This window comes from Anopheles maculipalpis, chromosome 2RL (assembly GCF_943734695.1).
Source record: "Anopheles maculipalpis chromosome 2RL, idAnoMacuDA_375_x, whole genome shotgun sequence".
Lineage (NCBI taxonomy): Eukaryota > Metazoa > Arthropoda > Insecta > Diptera > Culicidae > Anopheles > Anopheles maculipalpis.
Genome location: NC_064871.1, coordinates 41,907,345 through 41,919,338, shown reverse-complemented (window position 1 = coordinate 41,919,338; position 11,994 = coordinate 41,907,345). Strand labels below are relative to the sequence as shown.

At 45.1% G+C, this 11,994-nt stretch overlaps 4 protein-coding genes across 4 annotated transcripts in view; 2 read left to right on the top strand and 2 right to left on the bottom strand.

Moving 5' to 3' along the window:
• LOC126557894 (protein Notchless) overlaps positions 1–11,994 on the top strand; it is a 195,019-nt gene that overhangs the window by 102,827 nt on the left and 80,198 nt on the right. The window lies entirely within an intron of this gene.
• The window catches only part of LOC126556762 (putative ATP-dependent RNA helicase DHX57), a 300,736-nt gene that overhangs the window by 213,688 nt on the left and 75,054 nt on the right, over positions 1–11,994 (top strand). The window lies entirely within an intron of this gene.
• The window catches only part of LOC126557181 (protein claret segregational), a 333,201-nt gene that overhangs the window by 308,447 nt on the left and 12,760 nt on the right, over positions 1–11,994 (bottom strand). The gene's annotated exons all lie outside the window — the stretch shown is intronic.
• Positions 6,424–10,493, bottom strand: LOC126558522 (arrestin domain-containing protein 3-like). The gene is made up of 4 exons (XM_050214546.1): positions 10,021–10,493; positions 9,758–9,937; positions 8,463–8,648; positions 6,424–6,600 (listed from the first exon to the last, which is right to left on the bottom strand). Exons 1-4 carry the CDS (start codon positions 10,474–10,476, stop codon positions 6,424–6,426), a joined length of 999 nt encoding a protein of 332 aa, XP_050070503.1. The 5' UTR covers positions 10,477–10,493.

Below are 11,994 nucleotides of genomic sequence, written 5' to 3'. Positions count from 1 at the left end.
ATGTACTAAATGTTTTTTTTTTTAGTTGCATGGTTAGTTAATAGAAGCTATGATACATTAGCTAATTTATCCTATTGACTTGCATCCAGTAGATGCTTAATAGATATTCTGAACATATTATGTATGTATTTTTTCCATGTAATGTATTTAACTATACATTACAGGAGGAATACAAACGGATCAGGTGGGTAGAAAAACGAGTTCACCGCACCAAAAGACACGCCTGGGAAGAGTAGGGAATGTGAAAACTCGAACAGATCAGAGAGGCGTACGTAAGGCTTCATACCTAACTTCATACCTAAGGCGACCTGCTGTCACAAGAAAGATGGTGGTCAGGTCAGTAACCAGCCAGAGGTCCTCTCGCGATTGACTCAGCACTTTGATGAACTACTTAACGACCAGTTTAACGAACAGCTAGAGGCTCCATTAGCAGACGGTCCCGATGTACCGTCGACATCTGTCATCGAGGACACACGAAAAGCTATCCGTCGGCTAAAGAACAATAAGGCACCCGTAACCGATGGAATCGTAGCCGAACTGGTCAAAAACGGGGGTGCCTCTCTAGAAAAGGAGGTTCATCAACTTGGTACTGAGGTATGGGATAGCGAATCGGTACATTGTGATTGGAATCTCGGCATCATCTATCCCACAACACAAGAAGGGAGATATGTTGGACTGCCACAACTACAGGGGTATTACGGTGTTGAATACCGCATACAAAATATTCTCCCTAATCCTTCAGGATAAGCTTGTCCCATTCGTTGAACAGATAGTTGGAAACTATCAAAGAGGATTCCGCAACGGAAAATCTACCACTGACCAGATTTTCTGTTCCAAACTTCACCATGGGGCAAATCTTGGAGAAGATGGCTGAACAGCAGTTGAACACGTACCATCTCTTTATAAATTTCAAGGCCACATATGATAGCCTAGCCAGGGTAAAACTCTACGAGGCCATGAGCTCTTCTGGATCCCGGTTAAACTGATCAGGCTTGTTAGAATGACCATGACCAACGTCACATGCCAGATGAAGGTGGATGGAAAATTCTCAGGGCTATCACCAAAGACCTGCCTCAGGGAGATGGACTCGCCTGTCTCCTATTCAATTTCGGAACCATCTTCTATTAGTCAACCCTGATCCTGGCATTAGCTGATGGTATAGACATCATTGGTTCTGCGGCTCTCTTAGGTAGCAGAGGATCATACCAAAGGATCGAGCAGACGACAGAAAACCTCGGGTTGTAGATTAAAGAGACAAAGACAAAATTGATGGTGGCAACACCAGTGGGTCCTACTAAGAAATCCGGAACTACGTGAGGGTGACGTACGGATAGGTGATCGCAAATTTGAAGTCGTCCAAAACTTCACCTATCTCGGGTCAAAAGTCAGCACCGAAAACAGCATAGAGACGTAGTTGCGTGCTAGGATGTGCTGGCGGCCAGCCGGTCATTCTACAGCCTGAGGAAACATCTCACCCCAAAAAAACCTGTCGCGACGGTCGAAGCTGGGACTGTATCGTACCTTTATAGTACCAGTACTCACATACGCCTCTGAGACATGGACCCTGTTCAAAACAGATGAAGCCTTCTTAGCCGCGTTCGAGAGGAAGATGCTCAGAAGGATCGTTGGCCCCGTATGTGTGGAAGGACTATGGAGGAGCCGCTATAACGACGAGCTGTACGAACTGTATGACCTCCTCACCGTCGTACATCGAATTAGGCTGGCCATACCATACGCATGGCACCGGACGACCCAGCTCAGAAAGTCCTTTTACGCCGTCCACACGGACAGAGGAGCCGTGGTAGGCATAGATTAAGGTGGGTGGATGGCGTGGAATCATCCGCCATCAAAGTCGAGCTAACGGATTGACCGACGACGGCGCGGGACCGTGAACGGTTTCGGCTTCTGCCACGGCAGGCCAAGAGCACAAAGAGGCTGTAGCGCCTGATAAGTAAGTAAGTTACTATTTAAATATTCACGTTTTATAATTGATATTTAACGTATAAAGCCAATTCTTTATCTAAAAACATTGTTTTTATTACACATAGCTGACTCTATATACGTTACTATTGGTATTGAAAATTTCGTACACGTCAAAACAAGTATTAAATTCCATTGTCACAGTTTTCCCAAACGCAGACTTATTATTCAGTAAAATGTAAGTCCTTTGAATGTTACAATGCAAAGTTATGAAAAGCTTAAGTTTAAAACAATTGTTTGACGTCTTTTGGAATTTATGAAAAAAAAGAGGAACATGGAATGGAAAATAAATCAACAAAGGGATAAAAACAGATCAGCCTCAAATTGACATGACGTTTCCTAGTTTAGTCTGGCTACATGGTATAGGAAAAATAGAAATCGATTCTATGGCACATTCCTCACGACTGAACCAAAAAGGCAAGAGTTAAAAAGGGTAAACGGAGGGTGGAAAGGCTATTGAATCACTCGAAACATTCAAAAAAATTTAAACCAAATAAAAAAAAACCATCCAAACAGATTTTTGGAGATCAAAAAAATGTAGCAAACATACAATGTTTTGCGAAACATTGTACAGCGCCAGCGTGCACCACACGTATTTACGTTACTGCCATCAAGCTGCCAGTACTGCACTAGTTCGGTGAACAGTTTGTTGCGTCTATTTCTGGACAAACTGCTTCCCAAAACCTAGCAACTGTAACGCTCGCTACACGTCTTGAGCCTTGTTCCTCGATTCGATTTTCATCCTGCATGCATCATTAAACTTTTCGTGATGGAAAATCGATGGTTTCCGGTCGCTCCAATGTCACGCGAACGGATGGAAAGTATCAGACCCGTCGTGTTGGAGGTGAATTCCAATTCCACCAAACAACACCACTTCCAGGCCATGATGTCAACTGATAAATTCTACCAATCACCAGCACCGTCCCTGCTCCAGCCCCTCATCAAATCATCAAATGATGGCAGTATTACCTGCCACCATTGAATGCCGTTTGATCATCCACCCGGGCCCGGCAAAAGCCGAACACTATCGTCTATCTTGCGGGGGCTTCTAAAATGACACCCCATTACGTTTCCGTACATTCTACCCTGCCCCAGGCGTTCGGTAAAAACCGCAAACAATCTCCGAGCGCTATTAGCGATTAATTTGATGTTTCATTCCATTTCCCAAACTTCCCATTTCTCACAGCACCAACCTACAGGCCACTCATGGAAAGCTTGCCGATGAAATACAGTCCCACACGCCGGACGGGTCTGCCGACAAAAAAGGGTCGTCTGCAGATTATTGGATCGCCGTTTATGGGCACCCTCCCATTGATGCCACCCTTGGGTGTTTGTTTCTCGTGTACAAGCGCTCCATACCAACCTGCTCCCTGCTATCCGTTACATCCTCCCAGAGCGCTGTGACCCACCATGGGCCGATGGGGTGGTAAACCTTCGCATTAGCAGGCACGTACCTCCAGTCCGCTATAAAATGCATCATTATTCGTCGAGGGACGAGAAATTTCAGCACGTTCAGGAAAGGGCAATCGAAAGGATGGGCTGCGTGCCTGTGACCACGATAGGTCACAGGCGAGCCGGGCGAGGCTGGTGGTGCCGCGTAATATACGAAAAAGCATACTCTCCATTGAAGCGGTGCTTTATTTGAGTGAAAGCGGTTTATTTTCGCTTCGGGTACGATTGTCACGGATTTGCCCGTCAGCTGTGTTTCGGACGTTGAACCCCATTACGGAGGATGAATGGGTTATTTACGCATCCATTAAGCACGGGCGCACGGGAAAGGATGCGAATGCCGACATCGTTCGCGGTCGGACAAAAACCCCGTAGAAACGTTTTGCCTCCTTTGGCGAAGCAATGCATCTCATTAAAATTTAAATTAAATGTAAACTCACGAGTGTCACAAGTGTCACGGCATCCGGAAAATGGATAACGAAACCCATCCGGTGTAGTAGTGCATCTACTTCAGCTCTAATTACTTACCGAAGCGCGTTAATAATCCAGTGGTAGTAAACTTTGGCGTAATGTCACTTGTCACACATGTCCTTGCATCCGTGTGCTTGTGCTGCAACCTGCTTTCTTCACCCGAGTCACTTCACCAATTCCGGGATTCGGTACCCCACGCTGGGGGGTAGGGTAGGTGCTTGTGCCTTACTTCACCACACACTTGAAAGCCATCGTGCACGAGCTGGCTCATTAGAATGGTACACAATCGTCAAAACGAACTGGTACAAATGAGGGTGCTATGCTATCTCTACGCCATATCTTCTATTACACCGAACGCTGGCATATCCTTCTCCCCGGTCACGAATTATTATGACATTGCATCCTTCTCCATCTGAGTTAGTATTTCCACTTCATTCACTGTTTGCATCCAATGAAATAAACAAACTGAAGTTCACGAGCGTTGTGAGCAATTATTAAAATTTAAGTATTTCTTCACTCTTACATACACACACACACACATGTACCTACCCATACACACTCACATAAAACACACACACACACACACACACACACACACACACACACACATACACACATTCATTCAAGTGCACTTATGGATGGGTGCTGTGCTATTTCGTTGCTATCTTTCACTCTCAGCACGGCGTAGTACTCCCGGCAGCAACGCTACAGCGGACCAGCAAACCGTTCCCGGGAACTCGAACCTGGGAGAGCTCGAGGAGCCAACGCATACATCCGTCGCCTGTACGTGTATACACGAGCCACGAATGCACTCGCGCTGCAATTGGGACAAAAGCGAGAGTGCGCGCACTCGCTGGCTGTGTTGGTGTTGGCAACGCGATGATACAAAACTCTTTGTACGAAGGATGCACTTTTATGTATGTTAGCCGTCCTCCTTCACCCATATGATGCCGCAGGCCTGTAAACGATTTAATGCATTCGATCGCCTACCTTCCATCCCATCCCCACCGGGCTCTGACAACTAGACCCGGCGTCACTGGCGGTCGGTGGTAAATGCAAACAAAACCTCGTTGCCGATTTGTCCCGCTCAGGTTTTTCAGAACGGAAGAACTGGTTCCAGGAAGTGCATTCACTTTTCACTGTTCAGAACCGGATGAGACTCTTCAATTTATCTAGTAACACTGCCAGAACGTGGGTACCGTACCATTAGAAACCATACGAAAAAGGCCCGTAGTGCACTTCTGCATATGATTTAATTATGCGTTTGAGCAACGCACCTATTCGTATCGCTGGCCAAATCTAACAATGAGCGGAACTTGCGCTCGTTTGTATCCTTTACCGTCACAGCTTCACTCTGTTACGAACACGGCTCATCAAATTTCCATTGAGCATCAAGCACCATTCTGTTGGTTAATCATTCACCACAGCACAGTAATTGCTTTAAAGGCCACCAAACAAACTACTCTTGCCATCCGCTATCCACCAACCACACATACACACACACACCAGAAAGAAACCGTTACGGATATAAAGATGCCGAAGACGTACCGGAGCCTTACCAGTACAATCATCCAGCTCAGCGCCTCGAACACGACTGACGGTGATGCGCTGCTTCACGACAATCACAATCAATCGGCTGACACGCGAGCAGACGAACAGTCGAAGCCGAAGCCGATGCTCTGCCGAAACGGATGAACCATATCCTGGCACCCGATGGAGGCGCGTGGTCTTTCGTACACATTCACGAGCACCGGTTGCAATCGTGTGAACCCGGAGTGATTTTAATTAGCGTGCAAAGTGCAATATGCCCGTGACGCTTATTCGAAAATTGCAATGCAATTGCAAAAACAATCCAACGAAAAGTAGTAGTCCTCAGCTGTCCCACCGGCAGAGGATGTCGTTAGAAGTAAAGAAAGCGCGGTACAGGCCTGCCACTGACAGGACACTCTCCATCTCTCTCACTCTCTCTTGTGGCACTCTCGGTGGTATTGTTGGTGAGGGTGGTCAGGTCGGTCACGAGCAAAAATGTAGTAAATCATCTTGCTACTTCACGTCGTCTTAAAGCGAGTTTTTCTTTTAACGTAGCGCCTGGCTAACCCATATCCGGAAAAAAAGCATCGGATAAAGAAGATTCTTTAAAGCCTTTTTTTTTTCATAAAACCCTACAACCATGTGTCAAGTGCAACCGTCGCCGTCGAAAGCAAGCGCCAACAACTTTCCCGTTGTGTAACTCTCTTTTTAATGATGTAGTTTTACAGATTCCTTTTTTAAAACACTTGATTAGTTTATTAGTAGAACTAATCAAGTGTAAACTTGAAGATTTATTATTAAAATGCCTGTAATGTTCACACAAGTCACATGTGTATGATGGTACCGGTGAGGTTCAGACAAAACGAGACCGGTCTTATCCGCTCTATGCGGTGTCTATACATCTTCCCCTCTCACCCGTTGCTTCACATCGATCGGTGCTGTGTTAATCTCACGAGTGACACGCGTCATATCCGGGTTCCTGCATCCTGTTTGTTAGTGCAGCACTTCAAACGGTGTGCCACGTGAGACGGGCAGTGCAGCGGGATACTGCACGTAGTTGTCAACCCACTCCTGCAGGTTCTCGTCGTCGCGCCGGAACGGGTAGGTACCGAGCGTGATCGGAATCCGGATGGCTTCCTGGCGCTCCATCAGGTTCGGCTCAATCAACACCTGCGGTACGGATTGATAAATGGGATTGGTACTGAAGCATTATTATTATTGCACACGTTTATTGCATTCGCACCAGCACCGTGCTGGGGGTTGGTGGGTGTTGTGCTCTTCAAACATTCACTTTGATGTTGATGATCAATACAATCGTTTCCTGCATTCAGACGCTGTTTACTGAAAGCTATAATTCATCTAAACACTGCACCGTTTCTATCGTCAACGTTAGAAAAGGTGCTCATTTTACTGTACTCAATCCAATCGCCTGTTTCCAAGTACGACTCGAACATTTGGGTTGAGTGTAATGAATTATTTGAAGTATGCAACATAAAAGAGAATTCTTGGTGAAGAACAGCTATTCTAGTCTATAACGAGATTCCAAGTTTCAAAAGTCAGAAACGAACAATGATAACATTCTGTGTACAAACTATCCTATCAGAGCGTTCGGGATAATTTTGACAGTTCCATTTTTGTTTATAACTCGTGATCGAGTTGGCATAGGAAAACAAGCAATACGTCATTCGACAGCTAAAAGTGTACGCAACAAGCAGCGAAAACATCCCGTGATAGAAAAAATGCCAAAAAAGAGTACATTGTGGAAGCGGATCACATGCATCATGATGATCCGCGCCGGACGCGACAACCGCCGACACGGTTAACACCCAGAACAACCGGTGGCTGGCTTACTGCCCGGCGGACGTGCCACGGGTGCCGCAAACCAAGTTCCCCCAGACGGTGATGGTGTTTTCCTGCGTGTCATCGGAAGGGGACGTGATGCCGCCCCACTTTTTCGAGCAGGGGCTGAGGCTGAACGCGGACGGGTACATTTCCATGCTGGACACCGTCGTAAAGCCTTGGATCACGAGAGTGGCCAACGGCAGACCGTACGCGTTCCAGCAGCCTCCAAAACGATAAAGTGGTTGGCGGCCAATTTCAACGACGTCACCGCGCCGAATGTATGGCCTCCCAGCTCCCCGGATCTTAATCCAATGGATTATTTCGTGTGGGGCACGGTGGAACGAGACACCAACAGAACTTCCAGCAACACCAAGGCGGAGCTGATGGCGAAAATCAGGTCCGTTTTCGCGGCCCTACCTCGCGAAATTGTCGCCTGGGCTTGTTCCCGGTTCCGGAGACGGGTGGAGGCCGTAATAGAAGCCGAAGGCGGATATTTTGAATAAAATGAATACATGGTAAGCTACTATTTCTAAAACAAAAAAAAACAATCCCCGATGATTAATATTGCCATAAATTTTTTTTTCTTTCTCCGTAGGTAACTGTCAAAATTATCCCGAACGCCCTCCGTTTTTTTTTTAAATCCGTAAAATAATGTTGAAAATTTATAAATCATTGTAGAAGTTTTAAAGAAAATAAAAGTAAAGATTTTAAAACAATTTCTATGTTTTCATTGCGAATACATAAGGTATCGGATTCTGTGTTCTGGACGTTAAAACGTTCTGGATCGTTAAGTGAAAGAATCATTTTTAGATAGCTGGTACACAGGTTATCCATCAATTCTTGCTTCATTGCTAAACAAACTCCAACCTTATTTCTTATCAAGAAATAATAACAAAAAACCAAAACAAGTAACGATGTTTTTAAACCGTTAAAACCGTCAAAAACAATGAGTAATTCATTAGAAACATAAAAATGACTCCCCATACAACGTCCCAAAAAGTAGTAAATTAAAGCCATTACTTGTCGCGTCGCGCAAATACAGGAAATTGCCAAAGGTGTGCGCTAGTCGCGTGCAGATAACACTACGTCACTGGGAACACTTGTCCCTATTCCCATGACGGCATCAGAGGCAAACTAGCCGAAGATTCCACCAAAGCCCACAGCAGCGCTACTCATCGCCGGATACTCACACAAACACTGTACTGCACCTTGATCAGATGGCAACCGAGCAGATTGGTGGGCGGCAGCGGTGGCACCGTCAGATGACCATTCTGCATCACATCTCGGCCGCCGGACTTGATTTTATCGCGCACAACCGCATCCAGCTCACGACGCTCCTGATGGACGAGCTTTCCGTGCACAAAGTATTTCACCGTCTAGAGGGAAGCAGATGGATACCAAAGAACGAGCGAAAAAGAGGAAAAAATGATAGTGATGATTGGTGGGTCGAAAGCGAAGAGGAAACTGGAAAACAACTTTCCCAACCATTCGTTGGCACTTTCCAGGCTCGACCGTCTGTAGGACAACTTATCAATAAGCATCAAGTTGTTACGTTTTGTTGGTAGCGATATTCATAAATTCATAAGCTATTGAATAATAATGGTATGACGCTGGATTGCGCCGGGGGTGGAAAAAAAACCTCCCCTCACAAGCACGGGAAAACCGAGAAACGGACCGAAGCGCTGACACTAAGCTGTCTCATTTGGAAAGGGATCATCGTTGAAAAATTTGCTCCACAGATGATCTGCCGCGATGAGGCAGGCGAATGGTTATTCCACCATTAGCGCAGCCTACATTTATTTCTATTTCTAGCCCTTAACCTTTGTCTTCTCTTCGCATGATAAATACGTTACTCGGTGGACGCAGTCGGTTGGGTCAGCCATTTTTATCTTCGCAATTATACTTACAGCATTCGTTCATAGTCTTGCATTGCTCAATTGTTGGCATGCTTTTAGCAGTAAAACATTTTTCCAATTAAAGAGTTATTTAAATAGCAAGTGATTATTTAAAAAAAAAACTACTCAAATGGCTGGCACAACGAATGGAATGACTTAAGGTGAGCAATAAAAGCTTTACCATGGTTGACAAGACATCGATAGAATCAGTATCAGTAACTGATCTTCAAGCATTGTCACTTCCAAAACCGCTTCACAAATTTTATTATTTGAAGAGAAATTAAATTTAAAAGGAAAAGAACCATGCCAAAAGAAAAAACTTGCTCTTTATAGCCTAACGACCTATTAGGTCATGCCGACCATAAAAAAAGCTTGCTAAACTTCTTTATCCCACGTACCCGGACGGTCCGGATGAGATTTGATACCAAAATCATGCTGTGTAAATCTCAGTTGAATTGATCGTCATACTGCATAGTGCCACTCTATTTGACCATACGCAGAACGTGCATCTTACACACGCAATAACGCTTCGCATCCCTTCCACACCAAATCAACCAAAGCTTGTCCGGCGTGGGACGAACGACGCTTACCTCGATGAGCGCATACTTTAGCAGCTTCACGGTCACATTCGTACGGTTGTGAACCTCGCCGGTGAGGAGAATGCTCTCGCCCGGCACATACGCCCGTTTGTCCAGTCCCACGTTGCAGCGTACCGTGCCACCAATATAACCGACACCCACACGATGCTCGACGTTTGCTTCGAGCGGACTCTGCGAAACGGCAAAACAACACAGCTTCGACATTAGGGACACCGTTCGCTCGGGACCGACATACAACGGCGACCAAAACTTACGCTCATGATCGGCACTTCCAGGTTTAAATCGATGGGATTCAGCACGATAAACACCTGCTGATTCTTGTGCGTTATACCGGACGTTTCCTGCAGGCTGGTCTTGCAATAGTACTGCACCCAGCCGTGCCGACCGAGAAAGGTGGACGGCAATGACACGGGCAGTCCCAGCTTGAACGGAAAGCAGTGTATGCCGGGTGATAGCAGGATGGGCTTGTTGTCGAAATCATCCAGCAGCTTCATGCGGAAATCGATGTAGTTTTCCTTATCGTACGACTTGTCACGGCGTCCCTTCGGCACGTGCACGGTACACTCGCCCAGCACGTGAAAGTGCAGCCCAAGGACGGCTGTATCGGCCTGCGTTTCAAGCAGCACACGCCCGGACAGTACCTGTCCGGGCAAATACAGCAAGGCGCCACGGTCGAGGATGATTTGAAATTTGGTCAACTTTTTCGACATCGTCGGAGCGACTGACCGGCACCGAGACCGGAACCGTATTCGAGACGGAAGCAAACTTTAACGCACAAAGCAAAATCGCGTCACACAATCCGAACACACCACAGCGTACCTTTAATGCCGTGTGTCTCGTGTATCGAATCTCAATCCATACTGATTCAACGGTGACGGGGCTTGCGTGTTTGCGGTGTGTCGCTGAGATGAGAATTCTGGGCAGTGGGCGTTCAAGGCACTTGCTTGCCTAACCCGCCTTCTACCTAGGCCGTACTCCAAATGGCAAACGGCCGAGTGCCGTCGGCCGGAATAATCTAAATGAGAAAATAGCAATGGAAGTGTGGAGAGTTAAATTCATTCCTCCATCGCCTAACCCTCCCCGAAACCGGCAACCGAGCCGCCTTTAATAAGGTGTAGTAATTAAAACGCTACTGGTGGTAGCTAATCATACCAAATGGATTTTATTTCTACCTCGCGATTTCATTTCAGTACAGTCGGTGGAGCTACTCCACCATCAACAACCAATAATTCCACTTTATTGAGAGTGTCATTAAAATTAACGCGCATCCGAGGCGCACTCAGATGCTATAGAACAAAACTTATTTTTAATTTAAGTCGACTAAACCTTATCATCGTCGACCGTTTTGTTTTCCAGTATAAGAAAAATGGTATTTTATGCAAGAAACTCTTCTTCCAAGACATCATACCGGGGTAAACAACAGGGAAGTTTACATAATTTGTCTTTAAAACCGATTCTTTCTTGTTCGCTCTTACAAACTATATTGCTTTTTACTTTTGTCCTTTTCGATAATGATATTGGAGGTGGGCGTTCTGGTGGCTAAGACGATTGCGGTGTTTGTCTTTAACAAATCATCCTCGCGTACGTATGACTCACTTATTTTCGAGTAACATCAAGTCTAAGAAAAATAAATGTATGTAAATGTAGAAATGTATGTAAAAGTATATTAGTCTTGCTCTACAAAAAGGCAGCAGGTTGCGGAAACTTTCATTAAATAAAATTTCAGGTTCCTAAAGTTTACATGTTTTAGAAATTTTATCGCTTAATCTACCAAGCTATCCGGCACAACGAAGAAAAAGTTTCAATAACAGTTTTGATGTTTTTACGCAGTACTACATACCAACAGTTGGATCAAACCGTTGAAATTGTTGCCAAGCTTTCAAAAAATCTCAAAATTATGATATCAGCTTTCTGTCAGGTTGCTTCTAAAGAGATTTCTCATCTCCAATTGGTTTTTCAACGGTATTCAATTGATTGTTTTGCTAGAGCATCGAACTGAATCAACTTCTGATTCTCGAACTTCATTACATTTATTATGAACTGAAAATTTACTGATCTAACCTATTTCTTTTGACCGTGCATGCACGGTATAAAGCAAAACATAAGGAGGAAATTTTGTTATTATAAAATAATAAAGTCATCAAGCGGTGTTAACAATACGGCATTGTACATTCATTATTAATCATAATTTTAAAAAATAACCTATTTCTTCAACTTACTATTAACTA